The sequence below is a fragment of the Mercurialis annua genome, linkage group LG3, assembly GCF_937616625.2.
Source record: "Mercurialis annua linkage group LG3, ddMerAnnu1.2, whole genome shotgun sequence".
Classification (NCBI taxonomy): Eukaryota; Viridiplantae; Streptophyta; class Magnoliopsida; order Malpighiales; family Euphorbiaceae; genus Mercurialis; species Mercurialis annua.
In genome coordinates this window covers 6,686,900-6,709,682 of record NC_065572.1, presented here as the reverse complement: position 1 = coordinate 6,709,682, position 22,783 = coordinate 6,686,900, and the positions used below count along the sequence as shown (strand labels likewise).

Genomic DNA, 22,783 nt, shown 5'->3' with positions numbered 1-22,783 from the left:
AATTAAACATTTTCTTAATTTTCTCTAAAAGTACATAATTTTAAAAGGTAACAATTCAAATAAATTTAATCATTTTTTCAAAATAAAACCAAACATAAATTTTGAAAGATAAGTTTTTCAAACCAAATTGAGTCACTCGGTTCAGTCAATGTTTTTTTAGGTTTGGTTTATAATAGAATTTAACTAAATTTTTTTATTCAAAATCGAAACAACTTTTTTTCTTTATAAAAAAAATCAAATCAAGCCAAATAAATTTTATTTTTCAGAAATTGAACTAAATCAAAATTTTTAAAAAGTAATTAATCAAACATGACCAAGAGTTAATTTTAGCTTTGTTATTTCAATTTAGTTCACACTAGAAGTTAACTAAACAAAATTTGCTCAAATTCAAATCCAACCAAATCAAATAAAAATATTACTTCACCATAAAATAATAGTTTATTTTTGAGAGGATATGAAAATAGTTTAGGTATTGTCAAAAAAAACAAATGAAAATAGTTTAGGTTAATTAAAAGGTTTAGTTCTAAATTAACTCATTTTGCTTTAGTGGGCTACATTGGGCCCCCATGAGCTTTTAATTTAAATTAGGCCTTAAAAGACATGGGCTACTGAAAACCCGCAAGAAAATGCGGCATCAGATGTCAACCCTACACAGAATGCGAAACTCTTTGCTTTATCCTTCATTGTTTTGAAACTTTCTTCTCTCTTTTGTTGCTGCCATGGCTTCTATGCTCATCATTTTTCCCCTTCATCTTTTCCGCTTGAAGCAGTGTTCATTGATTTGCGATTGCTTATCCTGGTTCATTGATTTGCGATCGCTTATCCTGGTTCATTGATTTGCGATCGCTTATCCGGTGGTTCATTGATTTGCGATCGTGGCCTTTTGACGTGAGATCCTGATATGTTCGATTTGTTGGCCGTCTCTGCTCTAAAACGCACGGATCTGCTTCTCCCATGGATCTATTTCACAGACTGGTAATGTTTTCTATTTTCATATATTTATGTGTTCTTGCTATCGATTTTTCATGTATTTTCTGTTGTCACTTGTAGATTTTCACTTTCTAAAGCTGTTCAATTGTTATTTTTTTTTTACTTTTACCGTGGTTTTTTGCTAGCCAATAGGCGCAATACGATTGCTTCTAGTTCTACGTGCAATTAGCTTGATCTATATCAAATTGTTCTCTGTTGCCGTTTTAGTCATATCTTATGTCGTTTTCGTTTTTGTTTGAGTTTTGTTTAATTTGAATTTCGTACGTATGTTTTAGATACTTTGACTTAATTAATTGGACCTCTAATGTTTATTTAAGGGCGTAACGAGACACATACTGATTAAAATGTAACATGTGCAAAAAATTATATTATTTAAGTCTTATTTTATTTTTTTTATATATGTAAAATACTAATTTTTTTTTTGGCAAATGTAAAATACTAATTAATTTTGTTATTTAAGTATACTAAATAAATGTAAAATGTTACACTATAGAAATGATATATTTTTAGTTTTAAAGCCCTTGAGTTTAAAGGTGAAGGGATAGATGTCATCAAATTAAAGAAATGCAATTTTACATGTTACGATTTGAGAGGACACTAAATTTTAACAAAAAGTTGAAATTTTGTTTTGCAGTAACAAAAAGTTGAAATTTTGTTTTGCAGTAAAGATTATTTGACTAAATGAGCCTCTATATTCTAGGGCTGCTAGTGTTTTCACTGTAAATAAACCAACAAATAAGGCTTTTTGTAATGTAACATAGAGATAAATGACAAAATAATAAAAATAAAAATGGGAATTTAAACTGGGTACAGTGTAAATAAGTGAATGAAGTTGTAATTATAAAAATTAATAACGAATTGTTATGTGACTTCTAAGTCTCTATAAATGAGCATATAATTGCCCTTTTCTTCTATAAACTACTAAATTCCTAAAATAAAATTAGAAACCTGATTTTATCTCTCTTCAAATAATGGCCAAAAAGGGTTCTTCTTCGAAAAAATCTAACTCTAAAAAAAATACTAAACAAGATTCACAGAAAAATGTTACTAAGAAATCCAATAATGAAGTTTCAAAATCTTGGAAATGTAGTCGCTGTTCTGGTTCTTGTGGCGAGTTCTCCACCAGCGATGATCTCAGAAAGCACATCGGAGTGATGCATAAGACGATTGTCGATAGGCCGCCACAAAACATATAGGTATAATTTTTGATTTTTTCAATGTTGTGTCTTAATTTTTAAACAAAATCGACTTTCTTCTTATCAGTTCTTATCTTTAATATGTTAAATGTTTATGTCATGTGCTTTATTTGTTAGTGTTTAATGTGAATTCTGATCTTGATTAAAAAAAATTAAAGAATGCTTTTGTTAATCTTTAAAGATTTTTTTGTTTTTTATAATGTGTTTCTTTAATGTCTAAAATTGAAATTGGCTGCAGGATCTCTATGTTTTCAATAAAAATGTCTGCAGTAACAAGAACGATTTAGTTTAATTGGAGATTCTTGGAGACGACCGTTCATTTACATTTGTGGCCAACCCTTTTGGGGCAAGGAAAAACAGTACAGTTTAGTAAACAATGAGGTTAGTAGATACAATTAAAGAATGCTTTTAATAAACTTTAAAGATTGTTCTTTTTAATTTGTTTCTTTAATGTCTAAAATTAAAATTGGCTGCAGGATCTCTATGTTTTCAATAAAAATGTCTTAAGTAACAAGAATGATTAGTTTAATTGGGAATTCTTGGAGACGACCGTTCATTTACATTTGTGGCCAACCCTTTTGGGGTAAGGAAAAACAGGACAGTTTAGTTGTAGATACAATGAGGTTAGTTTTTATTGCTTTTTTTCTTTTTTCTGTTTGTTCAATAATGTTAAATCATGCATATTCCTTAAAGAATGACACAAAAGATTCCCTAATTTAGGTATTCAGGATTGTTATACATCTAGCTAAACCAAATAGTACTTGCTGATATAAACTTGAATTTGTTCAGTTTTCCACTTGACCAACTCATTGGTCCCTCTGAATTATGAACGCAGTAAGAAGCTCAATTTGCTAGGCAGCTTGTATGCAGTTGTTGTAATTATCTATGCTACTTTTTGCAAATTGTATGCAAATTTTTCAGTTGTTCCTCATTGATGTTTCTTGAGCTTTTCTGGTTCAATATAGTAGATAGTTTGTCTTAAGTTACAGTTGAGAACTTTTTACCTTATCTGTATAATCTTTTTTGCATATAGAACTTGTTACTTCCTTTTTGTCTTAAATTACTTCTTTTTTTATTACATAAACTATCTATGCTGATTTAGGTAATCAGGATTGTGAAACAAATAGTATTTGTTGATATCATATAAACTTGATTTTGTTCAGTTTTTCACTAAACCAACTCATTGGTCCCTCTGAATTATGAACGCAGTAAGAAGCTCAATTTGCTAGGCAGCTTGTATGCAGTTGTTGTAATTATCTATGCTACTTTTTGCAAATTGCATGCAAATTTTTCAGTTGTTCCTCATTGATGTTTCTTGAGCTTTTCTGGTTCGATATAGTAGATAGTTTGTCTTAAGTTACTGTTGAGAACTTGTTACGTTCTTTCTTGAATATAGAACTTGTTACCTTGTATGTGCAATCTTTTTTGAATATAGAACTTGATACTTCTTTTTTGTCTGTAATTATGTATTCTACTCTTTGCATACAACTTGTTACTTCAAGTGCAAACTCTATGAAACTTGTTAATGTAATTTCCTAGTTGGACCTCTACTGTGACAATATCTGATGTTTATTCAAATATATGTGCAGTGCTCGTATGGATTTCTGCTGCCGCCATGCATTAAGAAATGGAAATGGAAGACCACTAATAGCGAGATGTGCCATTGAACTTGCTGGAAGATTCCTCCCAGTTGGGTATGGTCATGGTGGCACTTGAAGCCTGTCATACTCAGGACTAACTATTACGAATTGTCTTGAATTTAGCAAAAAAATCTGATAATGTTTCGTTAAAACTGGCAATATTCCTTAGAAAACATAATAACGGTCGTTGACTACGTTCCCAGTTACGTTTTACTAGAGTTTCTTTTGACGGTCGTTGACTATATCATGGTGCAATTGTTTCCTAAATTTTTGATTAAAAATAAAGTTTCTATTAATTTCTGATTTTTTTTTCTTTTTCACAGCTCCAACAAAATCATAAAAATCAAATAAGTTTTTGCGACCTTTCTATAATAGTTTATAATTTTATAATGTATTAGTAATTTTAATTAACATATTTTTAAATGTCTTTTAGTTATCTACAAGTAAGCATAAGATTAGGAGTTGAGTTCTTTAAAAGTGTAATATTAACAAAGAATTCGCTAATATAATTTATTATACTTAAAATTAATATTATATTGAAAAATAGTTTATTTTATTAGTATTTTATTTAAGTATAGTTTATTGTACTTAATTAACATACTTTTCTTAAAAAATAATATACAAACAAAAGAGTTAAAAAAAAGGAACAAAGGGTCAACGCGCCCCTGAAATTGTGAAACGGGGTATACTAACTCAATTTATATTTTTTGAGCAATTAATCCCAAAACTCTTTATTTTTGGGTCAAATAATCTCATAATTTATATTTTTATTAGGTAAAATAGAATTAGGATAATTATATTGCAACAATTAGGGAGGAATCTAATTACGTTTTGCATCCCTCATCTCCGATTTGTACTTTATGCATTTTAAAAATACAATTATGGGGTTATTTTACCTAAAAAGGAAGAGTTTTGGGGTTAATTATTTAAAAAAATATCAATTGGGTTAGATGACCCCGTATCGCAAGTTTAGGAGGGGGCATTGATCCTTTGTTCCAAAAAAAATACCACGTACATACAAAAAAAAACTTAGTTGAAATCATTTTATTATATGTTGTTTTGTCTAGAATATATTGTACAATTTATTAAAAAAACCTTATAATTGTAAAGATTTGGGTGTGCAAAAACTGTACCCTACCACCAAATTGAACCCAATCAAAATTATAACTACAGTTTGGTTCGATTTGTTATTACATAAAAATTTAGTTTCGGTTTGATTTAGACTTTTTTTATAAACCAAAAACCAAACAATTGAATCATACATAAAAAAAATTATTTATATTTTTTGGCCTTCATTCTTTTAATATATTTAATATATAAGTTGATAAGTTTCATATAGCATATAAAAAATATGTAATAACTATATAATTTTTTTTTATTAGGCACTAATTATTTTAAGTTTGCATTAATTTAAAGATAAAAAAAGTAAATGTTTTTGATTTTTAACCGAACTAAATCAAGCCAATTATTTTTGTTAAGTTTGGTGTGATCTGAATAAAGTTCGGTCCAATTTGGTTTTTAATTTTTACCAAACTTCGGTTTTTCAGTTTGTTTGGTTTGGTCACCCGAACCAACTGAACTGACTGATTGCATATGCCTAGTAAAGACCATCTTACATTAATTGAACTAATAACATTTCTATTTAAATGCTAATTTTAAAGTATACTAAAATAAAACGAGTGTATAAATGTGCCAGAAGCTAGTAATACACCCCACTAATAATATACCCCACAAACATATTGAACTAACAATATTTTATTTATACTCATATTTTTCTACGTACTACATAACATATGTGTCTCATAATAATGTCAATAAATGTAATTTTAATTCATAGTCAATTAAAATATTAAAATGATAATAATTTTTGATAAATTATTATATTGAAGTAGTAGTAGTAGTTCACTTTATTAAGCATGGTCGGTCGTCAAATTCAAACTGGTTGGTTCAACCGGAAACCAGTTAGATTACCCATACACAGATTTCACTAATAACTCTATATATTTAGAAAAACGTTGTTTTTCATCAAATTGGCCGGGTAACCATTTATTTAGAACAGTTAAACCGGTAAACAAGGTTCGATTCGATTGGATAATAAAAAACTGCACATGTCCTTATTCAAGAAATTAATCAGTGTTGGTGGGATTTGAGGCGCAGCTCAATGAGAAAAGGTATACCGCATGTAGTATCATCAAACAAGATCACCCATTATACATTTATTGTTAACAGTATAATACTTTGATTGTTTTTTATAATACGGGAGCAACAACAGTTCATTCACCGGTCGGGTCTAACAACAATGTTATTAAGTAATTAAAAATAGTATTTTAAGTATAATTTTAGAAAATAATTAAAAAATATATTTAATAGTACTTATTTATTAAAGTAGTAGTTATAGTTTATTTCATTTAGTGTTTCAATTGTATTTCAACTGTAGCAATTAAATATTGTGCTAAATTTAAAATGAAAAAGTGATAAAATGTTGTGAATAGCATAGTATTCTAATTTTTCCTTTAATATACAAAGTTGAAAATAAGTGTTATAATTATTTATTATGATAATTATCTATTAATTTTATTAATTTTTAATTTTTTGATAATTTTATTAATTAGATATTTGAAACAAAAAATAATGTAATATTTTTTGATATAATAATGAGCTTTTCAAAAGAAATAATTAAGAGAATCGATGAACTATATAAAAATAAAAATTATTTAATTTTTTTGATTATATTAATGAGTCTGGTCTACTATTAAAAAATAAAATCGAGATTGTAAAATTAAAAATAAGCACAAAATTTGAAATGAATAAAGTAAAAAAGTAAAAAAATATGTTAAAATATAAATACAAAAAAATACCCGTGTTAAAACTATAATTAATAATGAATTGCTATTAGTTGTAGTAGTTTAGCATATTGCAATATTTTGTGTTATATTTAGCACGTGATATGGCATATGCTAAATTTAGTAAAAATTAACATTGCATTAGAGTTGCATTTTAAGACTTAATATTAAATTATGGCATTAGCATTTCATTTTAACATTGCATGGAGATGCTCTTACAAAACTGTTTAAAATTAACTCTTATATTCAAATTTTAATTATTTAATTAGTAGTGATTACCTGAATTTTTTTTAGTAGAAAATTGGAGTCGAGAAATCAGAAAACGCACCTGAGCATCTCAACTAGGTTGACATCCTCTTAGCGTATACATCATTTTTCTCGCTACCGAATAAAATAAATAAAACTGATGGTTACAAAATTCAATTACAAAACAGCGGAGTGTCCAAATATAGAGAAATTGCAAAAAGAAAGTTTATTTAATGGACCCCCATAATCTGAATATCAACTAAAGGAAACCCTTTGATTGGCAGTGGACGTCCCTCCTTTTCTCAAATACTCCAGCCTTCGGTAATTTGAAGACCCATAACAACCTAAACTGAAATAGAACAGTTTAATCTCAGGCAGTAAATCTGATAAAAAAGAAAAGCATAGCAGCTGATGAAGATAAATCCATAAGAAACATTAGTTGATGAACTCCAAGTAATGAAGCTTTCTCCACCAAACTTCAAAACAGAGCCTAATAAAAAATTCAATCAACAACCCCCGATTAAGTGAACCTATAATTTGCACGACGATTGGCCTCATTATTAATCGACGAAATGCAGAATGAAGGAACATAATCCCACCATATTAACGAGGAAGCCGTTACACCACACTTAGCCAATTTGTCTGCTGTTTCATTCCCCTCATGCGTAACTCAAAAATGCATCTTAGAGATGTAATTTTGACAGTTAAGCCAGCGCTGTTGAAATTGCCAAGGGACACGGATAGCAGACGAAACGAAGAGTTGAACCACATATTGAGAGTCACATTCAAGCCAAAGAGACAACCAATTTTTATTCCAAGCAATTTCTACAGCATTGATTGCTGCAAATAACTCAGCGACATTAGCAAAATCATTACCTACGTTAACTGCGAAAGCTCCAACAGGGTGACCATCAGAGTTTCGAAAAATTCCGCCTGCACCTGCCGGTCCTGGAGCCCCTAAAGCCGACCCATCTGTATTAACCTTAATCCAATTGCATGGAGGAGGCTGCCAGTAGACTGGGATTATTTTAGGAGCTTTAGAAACAATCCCATTAATGCCAAGAATTTTCAGAATTTGCAGCTCAGAGACAGAATTAAACATAGTGCCACATCTGAAATAATTAGTTTCTCTAATCGAAGTCCATACCATTCTAAGAGCCTGATGAATATTAGGAATAATATCATCAAAAATCGCAGCATTTCGAACCTTCCACAAGATTACCTGAATTATAATCATATAAAATAGAGAGAAATTCAACTTATTAATCAGTTCAATTTCAAAACTTTAAACTAATAAGATCACTTATCTCTAAAATCATGGCTAAAAGAATGAAGAAGTGGATGCGTTGTATTATTTCCGAAAATCAAAATGCCTTTGTTGAAAATAGGCTAATAAGTGACAACTTTCTTATTGCTTATGAGATTGGACATTATTTGAGATGTAAGCGGACATGTAAATTGGGTATGGCGTCGCTTAAAATCGACATGAGTAAAGCTTATGATAGAATTCGTTGGGAGTCTGTTGAGTTTATGCTTAGAAAGTTGGGTTTTTGTGAAGTGGATTCCATTGATTATGTGATGTGTCAGTACGGTTAAATATACTAGCATTGGTAATTGTGAGAATTCGGCGCCCATTATTTCTAGTCGGGGTTTGAGACAAGGGGATCCACCATCTCCTTATCTTTCTATTATTTGTGCGGAAGAACTTAGTCTTTTGCTTGTCCATGAGGAGTCAAAGGGTAGAATTTATGGTGTCTTTATTTGCAGAGGAGCGCTTTCGATTAGCCACTTATTTTTTGCGAATGATTGCTTCTTCTTTTTTCGTGCTTCGGTTGGAGATGATAGTAGTTAAAGAGGTTCTTGATGTGTATGAATCTTATTCTGGCCAAAAGGTTAATTTGCAAGACTCCAACATTACATTTAGTTCGATTATTTTTTTGGGGTTAGGGAGAGTGCATGTTAAGTTGATTCTGGGGTTGGAGGAAGGAATTGATAATGGTAAATATTTGGATGGTAGAAATAAATTGTCTATTTTTCGATTCAGTAAAGATAGAATTTGGAGTAAAGTTAAAGGATGAAATTCAAAATTTTTGTCTAGAGAAGTAGATTTTTGACAATGGCGCAATCTATGCCAAACAATGTTATGAATGTTTTCATAATCCCTCTAAGACTTTGTGAGGAGTTAGAAAGGATGTTAATTTTTTTTTGACGGGGTAGAGACTAAGTGAAGAAAAAAAGCATTAATTGGGCATGTTGAGATAGACTTTGTGATCCGAAGAAATTGGCGGTACGGGTTTCAAAAAAATTCGGAATTTCAATATTGCTATGTTGGCTCGCCAAGCGTGGAGACATTTTAAAGTGGAAAATAATTTGATGGCGAAGATTGTTAAAGCAAAATATTTTCCTAACTCATCTTTTCTTGAAGCTAAATGAGTTATATATGGCATAGTATCTTTGAAACTCAACCGGTGATGGCTAAAGGAATTCGTGTCAAGTTAGGGAATGGTAAGAACACTAGAACTTGGGGCAGCCCCTGGCTGGCCGGTGAGAGCAGTGGGTTTGTGACTACGGCGATGCCAAATAATCTCTGAGGCTACGGTTAGTTCTTTATTGGATGTTGATGGTAGAGCTTGGATGTGGGCTTATTAAATGATGTTTTTGATAATATTGATGTGGAAAATATTTTGAGCATCCCTATTTTGGAAGCTTTCGGTTTGTAAGGAATTTTTTGTGGCGAGTTCATAAAGTATTGTATTAGGTCGATGCCCGCGCAAAGCGCGGATGACTTTAATAATTTTGATATCTTTAATAATAACTTCAATTCATGTTATGTTATGTTTAAGTTTTTTTTAAGAGTCGTTTTAAAGCGGAATGCAAGTGGATTAGAGCTAAAAAAAGAAATGTTTTACCTTTCAGGTAATATTTCTGAAACTTTCACCACTTGCCTTCTTGACGCTTCACACTCGAATTCATCCACGGCATTTTCGATGTCATAAAGGACATTTTTGAGATCCTCAAGCTACACTTGTATCTGGTGGTTGTTTGATTAGTTATGCTCGGCGTCTAGAAGAACAACAATTGTGGCCTTCAAGGACTTGTTCATTTGTTGAAGATCAATTTCAAGACGAGTGCATGAGAGTCAGAGAACGGTGTGAGCAGAAGAGAATCAGCCATCGTTTCAGTCTTGTACGAAAAAAGAATGAGAGGCTTTTCTATGCCTTAAGCATAAATTTATATATAGTTAAGAATTATTGTTTGAGTGTATGATTGAGCAGAAAAGATTGCGGCGTTGCTTTGTTTGTAATGAAGGAATAGTTAGATGTATGAAAAAGGAAACAAAGAGAGCGTGCCTTTTCGGGATTTTTTTTATCAACAATTCATAATTCTGACTTAGTACAAATTTCATGGCAAATTGAAGGTTTAGAGTGATCCTTTGTTGCTCAATTCTGTACAGATTCGGTCATAGAAAACACAATAAAGTACATAGTCATTTTGCTACATATAAAGGTAAATTTCCATAATTATTTACTTTTACTCGAAAAAATTCAGCCCACAATTGAATCAATTAAACTGGAAATGGGTGTTCTTACCGATTTGGCAACCAATTCAATTTTTAAAAGACTACAAGAAATCAAATATAATATCCAAAATAATTTTAAATTTACCGGAAATTATATTGAAGTCCATAATTGATTGAAGAGTTTCTTTTTAAGATATGAATTATATTGAAGAACATGATATTTCAAAAATTACAGTATACAGAAAAGTGTTACTTTCTCGAGCTAAACTATGCGTATCTTTCTTTGACTCATGACTTTTATATAATTTTCAAATATTTTTCTCAACGCCAAGGAATATATTTTTCGACTTATCTGAAAGACATCAAATAAATTTAGAATATTCAGACATCAAATATATTAGGATACAACTGAAATTTTCCTATAAGTATGCTAACATGATTCCTTACCATTCCGACAATAATTTTAAATTTGCGCTCTTTCTGTATGGTAAATCTATGAAATTCTTGCTAATCTTAATTTACACATGTTCATCAATAGCCTAAATCCCCATACTCAACAGAGAATACGATACAAACATTTTTTTCCTCGCTCAAGTGATATGAATATAACATATGTGAAATCAAGTTGCATTTTTATGCATACAAAGAGATGAAACCTTAAAAGAATAATGGGGTAATCCCTCGTTCCACATTTAAACTGGACATCTCGTCCAAAGTAGATGAGTATGAATGTGGAAGCTGAGTTCTTGAGGTTACGGAAAGAAATTCTCTTGCAACCTCAGCCATCAAGGGTCATTTCTCTGCATGCTTAGTGAATTGCTTTAAAATGCTTCCAATAAACTTGTGCTTATCATTTTCAACTACTACACAAATTGAAACGAAGTGCTACCAAAAATACCAATGGAACAGGACCAGGTTATCAAAAATGATAAAAGGGTCGGCAAGTTACATACCAATTAGTAGCACGCATCAAATAGCAATGTCTTTTTTGAAGGTCTTGAGTTTCTGAGTGTTGAGTACCTAATCATCTGTTCCACTCCATTTGGACAGGAATACTCAGATCTGGATTGCAAAAAGAAATCCTTCTTGGTGTTACTCCATTTGTTTTATTCTGAAACTTCTCAAGCCAAAACTGCACAAAAAGACTATGGATGTAATTTAAACTTCTTCATTGACATGAGAAAATTAGAGCACAAGAATAGCATTATATTAGTCATATTACCTTATAAAATTTATTGAGAATTTCACTGTGAAACTCAGAAATCCCATTATACTTCATGTCCATCAACAACTTATAGATTTGTCACTCGGATAATCTTTGGCTGCGTTGGATCTGCCTAAAGTTTCACATCAATTTTCTCCTCCTCTTGCTCCTGTTTTTCTTCTTCCTCCTCTTTAGTAGTCGAATTGGTTTCTTTATTAGAATCGTCAACTTCAACATCTTCAACTACTGATTCAACAGCAGAACTTTCACTGATTTAACAAACATTTGAGGGCAACTCAACATTATCAAGAATCCTCATTTCCTTCAGCTTTTGTTCCAACAAGTCAAGACCATTCGTTCCTCACTCTGCAATAATGGTAGGAATCAGCTGTTTAATATGTCTAAAAGATGGCATTAGAACTTTGTTGATTGCAGAGCAAATTCTGTTAATACAGGACTGTGTTTGAAAATCTTAACAGTGATGATTTGACAATCTTACCTCCTCATCAATCATCTTAATGATCTCTGTATGTACTTGTAGAAGTAATTCCAAACTCCATATCTCCTAAGCTTTAGGTAGAACTGCGTGGTCCTTATAAGCGAGAGTTCTGCCGTTAAACCACTGACATAGAAAGAATATCAACTCCTGCATTCAAGTCATAAAGAACAAAAAAGAACAAAAACCAATGAAGATATGAATAGAGAAAGACATGTAATGAGGAACTAATGAGCCCGATTTGCGTCCAATATCAAAGAAAAGGGTTATTCATGATTTTCTTTAATTATTCAATATTAACCAAATGGAATTCTCATTACCAGCCACTAATAATGAACAAAAGTTAGACTATTGGCTATGCAGCTCTTTTATGCAGCCTTAAATAGAAATCCTGCATTGTTGGATACATTACTCTTTTAGAAAAGCAAAATGTCCAAAGAAAAATCCAACTATATCATTTTATGCAGAGCAATGCATTCCAAACAATGAAAATTAATGATGTAATTTTGCATAATAAATACAGATATGATTATTAGCACCATAATCACTATTTTGAGGATATGTTTTAAACATAATCTGAGCCTTACATTGGGTAAAAAAAGTAAATTCTTTCTTGTTTCTTTCTGGTTGGTCTGTCAACTAACTAACTAACATATAAAAATTAGTTGGGAGCTTTAATCTTGCAAAAACAAGATTTCACATTTGAACTTGTGATACTGCAAAGGTAATGGCTTACAATAATGGACATGATTTTTCTAGATTTGTAGCTAAGCTTACTTAGGTTCAAGCAAACAAAATGGAATGTACCTTCAAAGCAAGTCTGCTCAGTTATGATTGGTTACAGCAACCGGACTCAAATGGTCTCGCTACAGCACTGTGATCACACCGTTAAGCTTCACATGGACAAAAATTGTTTATCTAGTTCTTGTATTGACCTGCCATGGATCATTCTTTTTGTAGCATATCTTTACTTGTTTGACATAATTGTTTTTCTGCAATACTGATCAAATTCCAAACAATTTAGATGGACAATTTAATATGTCTAAATCATCATCTTTTTCCAGATATCCCAATTGATTTTATTCTTATTCATTTATCCTCTGAAATGCAGGAAAACTGGAATCTATTTAGTGTCAATGTTGCAATGGCTACAACAGGCCTCTACCAAATGTCACGCAAAATACAGTAAGTTTTGTGCAAATTTAATTTGTTTATTTATCCTCATGTGGAGCTGATCTTATTTAGTAGTTTCGACCTATTTGCACAGAAAGGTTATTGTTTTTCCTCTTTCACCCCTCATGTGCAACACAAATGGGGAACGACTCCCCATTGTCCTGAACCCACTCCACTATTATCCTAGCTAAATTTGAGGCTAAGATGTTGTGAAGGAAGTTCCTAAGCATACATTGTTATTGTGCCTATAAAGATGTTATCTATGATAGAGCTGTAAACAAACTGAGCAGAGTGATGTTTTGGGTAGCTTGTCGTTCATCAAGTCAGACGTGAACTGAGCTCATAATATTTTTCCATGGCTCAATAAGCCTAACGGGCTTAATGAATATAATGAGTTCAGTTCACGTCTGACTTGATGAATAGGTCGAAACTATCAAATAACATCTAAAATAATATTAGTAATGAAAGTTGTAGCATTTTATTGGTTAACAAAATGCAAAAAAGCTGAATAAGTGTTTGTTATAAGCGCATGAAAACTCTAGCTCAACACTCGTTAGTAATTGGTTAGAATTTCTCAACGTAGTAGCAACAGTACATGTAAGTTGAACCTGCTAAAAGCAAGAACCAAGAAAGAAATATTTTAACAATTAAATTTGTTTTACCGTCAACTAAATAATTAACGCAGAAAAATTAACAGGGAGTTCTAATCCTGGAAAAATAGATTTGGTATTAGACTTATGGCACGCAATAACTCAGAATGACTACGCATTCGATTGTGCACATAATCAGCTGTACAATATTTTGTTAAAGAGGGAAGCCTTAAATGTCTATGGGTAATCGGTATAAATTTACGAAGAACGCCTTAAAACATATAATTGAATGAGAATATAGTGACTAATAAATCTGGGTACAGCAGCACAACAAAACAATTGGAAACTTCAAAATTGAACATTACCTGAGTTGCCGTGGAAGATTGAAGAGGCAAAGATTGGTACAGTTGAGTTCTTTTTTTTTTATATGGTGTCGCATATCTCAGTTGACGGTTTGAAGAGTGATGGAAGACGAAGCTGCTGGAGAAGGCCGAAGGACTCGTAACGCATGTTTCCAGTTTGGTACGATGTTTGAGAGTCCACATGTCATAATTTAAGGGTGCCAACTGTGTTCAAAGTTCTAGTGAGCTCAGAATTATAATATTGTAATAACATGATTATTATTTGGAATCCTTTTGTGAGAAGGAAAATCAAATCAAATAAAATACTTAATCTTAATTTTAATAGTATTAGGTTAAAACTAAAAGCCTGAGAGTGAACGAAATCCTAGTGTGACACAGAAACTCAAACTAGTCTTGTATAAATAGGACAAACTAGCTGCTGCTTCATAATATCAAAGCTACGAACAAAATTTACAAACAAAATATTGGTCCTAAGATGGTGCGAAGATGCAGTAAAATGAAGAACAAGCAAGTTTGTGATATAGCCGAGAATTTAAGAATTCCGTTTCTTTCACCAGCAGCTACCCCTTGGCTCGTTATGATATCAGAAAATCAAACCTTTTACAATTTAGAAACCAACACAAATCACAATCGAAATATTAGTGAATTGAACTGTAACTCGATCAAGGGGAGTTACTTCGGCTGGTCGATCTTGGAAAATAGTCAATATCAATATAGTTTGTGGAATCCAGTTTCCCTTGAAACCATCAAGCTACCCTTCCTTAAACGCGATTTACATTTACAGAAGGCCATTCTCACTCTACCACCAACTCATCCCAAAAGTAAGTTAGTTCTTTTTGATTCTTATAATCGGCGCATAGTGTCCTGTGGACCTCAAGACCATAGCTGGATGATACATGATCTTGGAGTCGAACCTGAAAATGAAGATGGTTTTGAACTTTTTTCTATGTGCAACGGGATATTATATGTTGCAACTTCTTTGTTTGAAAAGATCTTCATGATAGACATAAGCCATATAGATGATGAGTTTTTTCTACAAGATTTAGAACTAAACCTGCCAAAACCTCGCCAGATATTGCATTTTTCAAATTACATGGTCGAATCATGTGATCAACTTTTGTACGTAAATTTGTGCTTTCGTGGACAAAGTTGGGAAGAGATTGAAGATGTAGAGGTTTTTAAATTGGATTTCTCTAAAATGGAGTGGCTAGAGGTGGAAAGTTTAGAGGATAGAGCTTTATTTTTGAGCACCGACTACTCGACATCGTGTTCAGTAAGTGACGATCTTGAAGGAATTGAAGCAGGATGCATTTACTACATCATAAATGATAAGGTCTTTTGCTATAACTTGAAAAAACAACGTAGATCAACTTATGTGTATTGCAATGATATAATAAAGCAAAAATCTGTACAATGTTGGATGATGCCGGAAGATCTCAGATTGGGTCAGGGACGCAAAATACTTCTCCATCATACTAGAGTTGAACAAGAGGAGCTTAATACAGATTATGCAGAAGAAAATGCAGTCATTGAGCAAAGAGCAGCAGAAGAAGAAGACAGAGAAAGTATGATTACTGATTTGCCATTGGATGTGCTAACGCTAGTTTGGGAACGCCTTTTCCTGTTCGATTATATATCCTTCCGTCGAGTTTGCAAGAATTTTCTGTCGGTAACTCCTCCGCTCCACTGGACAGCCAATGATATAGGTCTACAAAGCACTCAAATGTTTTATCCAAGCTTCATATTTTTCAAAAGTGGAACTATCAACCTCATCGACATGAAGAGGACAGAAACATATTATATGGAAGATGCAATTCCAGACACACTGTCGAATAGCACAATCGTTTTCTCCAAGGATGGATGGCTGCTTATGACAAAAGACGTACATGTTTTCTGCTACAATCCTTTCAAAAAGATTATTCACCAACTTCCTGACAGAACTGAATTCGGTTTCTTGCAAAGCATGGGCTTTTCATACCCACCAACTTCCTCCAAATGCTCATTTGTTGGCATTGCAGATCCCTTGGAAGATAGCTACTCTATATTATATTTTTGTATGGCGGATAATAGATGGAATCGCCATCCCATAGGTACAAATTTTATTCCAAGCAACAACACTCCAGTTGTTCAAAGTGATTTGTTCTATTTTTTAGATAAAAAGGGAAGATTAGGCACATTTAGAATCAAAGAAGATAGTTGTCAGTGGAAGGTTCTTATCAAACCTCATAGCCCTTACTTAGATTCTGAGCGTAACTATCTTTTAGAATGTGATAAAGAGATTCTCTCCGTTTTTGTGGGTCAATCGGGAAGAAACGTGCTAGTTTTTCGATTGGATCAGTGTAAGAAGACTTGGATCGAAGTTAAAAGTTTGGGACATCACATGCTGTTCATTAATAATTCATCATGCTTCTCTATGGTGGCAAAAATTCCGGGAATGGAGAACAAGATATACTTTTCAAGACTCGACAAGCTTGACAGAATGATATTCTATTCACTTGATACAAGTAAATATCATACTTTTGGCAGTGATTTATCAATAGATTATTTTTCCCCCGATGTTTGGGAACAGAGCCGAAGTTGTTGGATTCAACCTAGTTAATAGTTATGTTTTTTTTATTTTGGCAAGAAGTAGTTGTTATGTAACTTTTCTTTACCCTATTATTTTTTTTCTAAGCAAATGTATTCTAAATAATATTCATTCAACATAGTTGTCTTTTTCACATGATTTTAAGACTATCCCAATCCTCAGAGCTATTCTTCTGAGCTGCTTTATTACATCAATATCCTTCTTCTGAAGAATAAAGTAGTTAACTACATGACAACATGGCTTGGTAATTTTTCTCAACCAATTTATGAATAATAATTTTCTTTTTAATGTCCCACCACTAATTAATAAGGTTCAAGGGGAAGAAAAACGCAAAAGTAGTGATCTGAAAGTGCTACCTGAAGGGAGAGAACAGCAGCAATGGTAATGATCTCCTTAGAACATTCAAATTGGTGGGAAGATGACGTTATTTTTGAAATCAATGGATCCTGACAAAACATTCATAATCAGCAACTTTTATTTTTTGATCATAAGTAGCAGAAGTCAAGCATTACATAACTTTGAACAAAAACCGAAAAATAACTCATAGATTCAGTCATAAAGAACCACATAATTATAGCAGAACATGAATAAAAAGGGTCAAAAAGATGTAGGGAATAGAAGAGAAGGAGCCTGACAAAGGAGAAATGAAAATTATCTTACCTTCTTTTTTCTTTTTCTTTTCTCAATGGAAAGAAAGGCCATTCCAACTTCCAGGGCATACAGCCACTGGAAACTCATCCATCATAAGCCTGAAATGCCCTGTTCTGAACCATACATTACAAGGTCAACTTTTCTCAAGGAACAGACAGAAGCAAGTTCAATTTGATACATTTATTCAATGTATATTCTCGAGATAATCGGAAGGAGTACTAAAGAGAAGAGATTTCCACACGTCCACTTTTGTGTTAAGTAACAAAATATCAAATTGAAAATAGAAGAGCTTCAGTACATATATACTAGAATACAAGGTTTTCCTGCATTTGGTCATTTCTCTAAACCATATTTACTTCAAAGAAGAAGAAAAACATAAAAGATTATCTAACCATTTTCATTGCATTCAAACCACCATTAACAAGCTATCCATGCATCAAGATTAAAATAGTGATATAGAATGCTATAAGAAGCTTAAAGATTGCAAATTTTTAACAGCAAGTGTTTGTGGCATAGTAGTGTAATCTCTCCTATTTGACATCCAAATGGTGAAGTCTAACTTCAATGCACTTACTCATTTTTCTCAATTTATTTACTTGAAAGAGAAAAACACAAGAGTTGATGTTTATCTCACTCAAAGCACAATTGCCAAACTATCCATGCATCAAGGTTAAAACAGTGATATAAGACGCAATAAGAAGCTTAATTATACAATATTTTAACAGTAAGTGTTTGTGGCATACTAGTAGGATCTCTGCTGCTTGAGATCCAACTGGTGAAGTCAAGCATCATCATCAAGCATACCCAACAAATAAAAGAATTCAAGCGCTCGAATCATTGCTTCATGAGATGGAGATTTCGGCCAATCAAAGCCTAGTATATTGTCTATGCCCAAGGCTTTAGGCTGCAGTATCATAATGCTGCTGCGATTAGTATCTAAACAACAAAGGAGACAATTTATTCTATATGTGGAAGATTTTATTAAAAAAAAAAAACCATAAAACACAAAGATCTTGCACGCAAAGAACCGTATAAATTTCAAAAATAAAAGTTATTGACTTAAATAAAACACTAAAATTGTGCTAAAAAATATTGAACCAAGGATAAGAATGCTCACAGCGGAGGATACAAGATTTGACTGCTGCATCTCATGGATATCCCCTGAGTAGCCATCTCACTAATAAGGTACTTATCTGTATATAACTAGGTTGTATACAATAAAATATCATCAGCGAGCAAGTGGAAGGAATGCACCTGAATCATAGAGGAACCAAGGATAAGAATGCTAACTGAATCACAGAGGAAACAAGATCTGACCACTGAGTCTCATGGATACCCTGAGTAGCCATTAACTTAGATTGAAAGCTCTAATTTGATATCTAAACTCCACCAATAGATTTATTATCTCTGAACTGTCTACCTCTAGTGGGGAATCTAGATTAAGTCCTATAATTTTCAGTGGGATGTTGTTGTTCTAGAGCCTCAGAACTCTTTAAGCAAATTGCTTACGCGTCGAAGGTTGATGTTCTAACAAGTACCAACAAGGACAGCCCTAAATGTTTGTTCATATGCAAACTCCTCCCTGAGAGAAGAATGCTAGCCAGATGCATTGGCATAACATTGCTAGTAGTAGTGTAGTACACTTATCAGCCTGTTAGAGAAATTATATAACTATTTCTTGAACTGATCATTGAGGTGACCACGCAGTGAAGTTTAAATTAGACATATAATGACTTTCTATAGAACTAATAATTAAGTGCTGAATTTTAAGCAATGGACATGATAACTACCCCGGGGGTTTTTGCAAGGCGAAACTAAGTAATCTATTAGATAACTTTAAGTCATTAAAAAAAGTAACTAAAACTTTTAATTTTAACAAAATAACTGTAACAAAATATTATTCTACATAACTATAAAAACTTAACTTGATAAATCAAAAATTCAGGCTTAGGTCATGAACTTAGGAATTGTAAACTAAATGTGTTGCCATTATAGGTACTGTAAATCAACTTAATCACCCAACGGAACTAAAAATCAGAAAATGCTAATTCAAACTATAAATTTAAGAAGAAAAGGAAGGATTCAGCTGATTATAAATTCAAATTATAATACCTTATTTTTTCCTACTTCATAAACAAATAAGGCATTTCAACTTTCAGGATCTTACCCCGGCCAGTAGCTTACAGAGTTTCCAGTCGAGGAGATGAGGCTTTTCTATGCCTGGTTTCCTCATTTCAAAAAAATGCGCCATTTTTTCACAACCATTTCAAGGTTTTCTTTAAAAAAATTAGATAAAAGTATGAAAAAACCCTCGACTTTTTTTCAAAAGTGCAAATCAGATCTTTTATTTTTTTTGGCCATAATTAAGTCCTCGTGCTTTTAAAATTGAACAATTAAAATCTCGTTATTTTAAAATCAAACAAACAAACAAACCCTTTTAACTTACTTTCTAAACACCTACCTCCTCAAAATTTTGATAAATATTTTAAACATTGAAATTATTTTTGAGCTTTTTTTCTATATGATTATAAGAGACATGTTAGTCATTATGATGTTGGGCAAAAGGGATTATTTGTTGTATTTGAAAACTAAAAAGGCTTAATTGTATCCAGAAAAAAGTAAAAAGGTTAATTTGTATTTTTATAAAAACTATGAGAGTTTTTTTGTACCTTTTGCTCATATTTTATTTTGGCAAAATGAACTTTCCTACTCACAATTTTAGTGTTTCTGCCAAATATATTATGATCTTTAAATTTTGCTAATTTGGTCCAACATCTTTTCGAATTTTGTCAATACCCATTACTCGTTTTGAGCTGATGTGGCGTCTACATGTACAAAATTTATCATACATGGCGTATACAACTTTAGACTATGTCGGTTATAAAATAAGTTGTAGATATATTTGACGAAAATTTAAAAACATGATATATCAAATTGGCAAGATTTAAAAATTATGGTATATTTGATAACAACATTTAAAATCAGAGTAAATAATTTTATTTCGGCAATATCTCTAACAAAAATGAAACAACTAAAAATTGTAGTATATTTGACTATAAAGTTGGAAAATTGACGAGATTTAAAAATTGCGGTATATTTGGCGTTATATAATATTTAGTTAACTATTTTGGTCAATTCCTTTTGGATTCAACGTTTATTCAGCACTTTATTACTTATTTTATCGATATCATTCACTTACGATTTTGAACATCATTATCTAAGTGAAAGTAGTTCAATTTAATGTTTTAGGAAGCTATTTAAAGTTGAAAATACGAAATAGAATAAGAGTTGATGATTTTCCAACGAGAGATGTGATCATTAATTCATTTACTAACCGGACAGAAATATAAGACGTCACTGGAATTTAAGATGGCTTCAAAAATATGTTGGATCCAAAAAGAACCATCAAGACTTTATAATCTTCAAAATATCACCTCCAAAGAGCATCCTGATTTCTGAGAAGAAGCCATTTCAAACTAGCATATTAGAATTAAGCTCGACATTACAAAAGAAGTAATTTCAAACTAGCAGATCAGAGTTAATCTTGACACTACAAAAGAAGTCATTACAAACTAGCATATTAGAATTAAGCTTGAGAACTCATAACTCAATTCTATGTGCTACATACATTTCTGACAACGGGAAAACGGCAATGAGCTACACAATACTAAATTTAAAAAATTGTCTCATAGTTGAGATCCGTTCAGAAAACCTCATGGACCATGTACTAAAAAAAATGGAACGTGGGATGCCATGATTTAAATAATGTGTTTAAATCATTACAAACGTTAAAAGTGATATGCCTTAAATTGATGTTGTTAATGTGGAAAGTAATTATTTCATGCATCGGATGAGTCACGTTAATGTACAATTCCAGAGTGCTATTTATGTTGTTGATGGCGACTTTCTCCAATTTTTCTCCTCCGAAATTTAACAAAAAGGAATTGGAAACAACACTTTTTGATAATTATAATCACAGCTAGTCACAAGGACAGGATGGTACTACAACTTGACCGATAAAAATTTGCTTCCAAGTGAAAGTCAAATTCTTTTGGCATCAAAATAAATATGGTACTTGCGTTTATTTTATTTTTTTGGTACAAGGGAAAGAGGCAAACGCCTAAGACGGACTAAAAGTTAATGCTTCTACTATAAGAAGTGCCATATAAATCATGCAAGATCCAAGGCACAAGACTAGAAGGAGGGCTATCATGATACGTGCAACCTATAATATAATCATCGCTCAGCGACGCCAAATGATCTGCCGCGAAGTTGGCCTCTCGAAAGATATGGCTAAGCTTAACTTCCCAATCTCTAGAAATAAGCTCCCGAATAGCATTGACAATATTCGAAAAGTGAGCAGCCTCATAAATATGGTACTTGCGTTTATTAATAGATCTTTGGTTGAATTTAAGTTGGAGGGATGATATTACAGAAATGGTTTAATGTTTTAGATGATCTATTTTAAGGTTGCCTAAGCATTGGGATATTTCATCTATAGTCAACCCTGTAGGTTGTAATATTTAATATTAAAAAAACAATAATTTTAATAATTAAAAAAATTTCAAAAAACCAACTTCAATATTACGTCTTAGGATAATTGATTCTGAAGGTCATTGAATTTTTGAGTTTTTTCATTTCAGTCACTAAACTATTTTTTTTATCACTGAACTTTTAATTTTTTTAATTTTTGTATTTTCCGGCTAAAAATATTTAGCTGGCAGCCGGAATTAATTTTATTTTACGTGAAAACTTGCCATATACGTATAATTTGACCTAAAACTCATTCTGAAAGTGAAATTATATATATGTGATAAATTTTCAAAGTAACTAGCAAAATCCGGTTGCCACGTGTCAATTTTCGACGGCCACCTAAACATTTTTGGCCGGAAAAACTAAAATGAAAAAAAATGAAAGTTCAATAATCGAAAAGAAAAAAAAAGTTTAGCTATTGAAATGAAAAAATTCAAAAGTTTCCTATGATCAAAATCAATTTTCCTTACACCTCATATAATATTTGATAAATTAATAAATTTTTAATCCATAATATATATTAATTATCAGGGGTATATTAAATAAGCGTAACTTGTCAACTCATAATTTTACCTCAATAGTAGCATAAGAGACGATCAATCGCAATTCAGGTAGAAGATGCTGAGTCTGAAATTTTACAAGTCGCAAAACGTCAGTTGAGACGGACCTTATGGGACACTTTCTTTAGGATCATAACTAGTACCTATATTTGGTCAAAACAGGAATGCCCACCATTTCCTGTAGCTTCTGGT

At 31.9% G+C, this 22,783-nt stretch overlaps 2 protein-coding genes and 1 long non-coding RNA gene across 13 annotated transcripts; 1 reads left to right on the top strand and 2 right to left on the bottom strand.

The window, feature by feature from the left end:
* Positions 1-631: 631 nt before the first annotated feature.
* Positions 632-4,129, top strand: LOC126673425 (uncharacterized). Its single transcript, XR_007639292.2, has 5 exons — positions 632-975; positions 2,081-2,186; positions 2,425-2,567; positions 2,663-2,809; positions 3,776-4,129. It is a non-coding gene; the product is annotated as an uncharacterized LOC126673425 (long non-coding RNA).
* Positions 4,130-7,170: 3,041 nt separating this feature from the next.
* LOC130015235 (uncharacterized) lies at positions 7,171-8,152 on the bottom strand. Its single transcript, XM_056104991.1, has 2 exons — positions 7,644-8,152; positions 7,171-7,264 (listed from the first exon to the last, which is right to left on the bottom strand). The coding sequence occupies exons 1-2, from the start codon at positions 8,150-8,152 to the stop codon at positions 7,171-7,173; spliced, it is 603 nt and encodes a 200-aa protein (XP_055960966.1).
* A 2,680-nt stretch (positions 8,153-10,832) lies between these two features.
* Positions 10,833-19,755, bottom strand: LOC126673426 (uncharacterized). Of its 11 annotated transcripts, none has more exons than XR_007639301.2 (8): positions 18,616-19,584; positions 17,508-18,402; positions 17,204-17,293; positions 14,264-14,464; positions 12,943-13,135; positions 12,139-12,285; positions 11,658-12,005; positions 10,833-11,497 (listed from the first exon to the last, which is right to left on the bottom strand). XR_007639301.2 is itself a non-coding variant. In XM_056105232.1 (6 exons), exons 3-6 carry the CDS (start codon positions 17,583-17,585, stop codon positions 13,794-13,796), a joined length of 492 nt encoding a protein of 163 aa, XP_055961207.1. In that variant the 5' UTR covers positions 17,586-18,402; positions 18,616-18,752; positions 19,666-19,755; the 3' UTR covers positions 13,143-13,793. The 11 variants fall into 11 exon arrangements, 5 of the variants coding, with proteins under 5 accessions (XP_055961207.1, XP_055961208.1, XP_055961209.1 ...); XR_007639300.2 differs by having other exon boundaries at positions 10,833-11,567; positions 12,139-12,261; XR_008790426.1 differs by having other exon boundaries at positions 10,833-11,567; positions 18,616-19,582.
* Between the last annotated feature and the right edge of the window lie 3,028 nt (positions 19,756-22,783).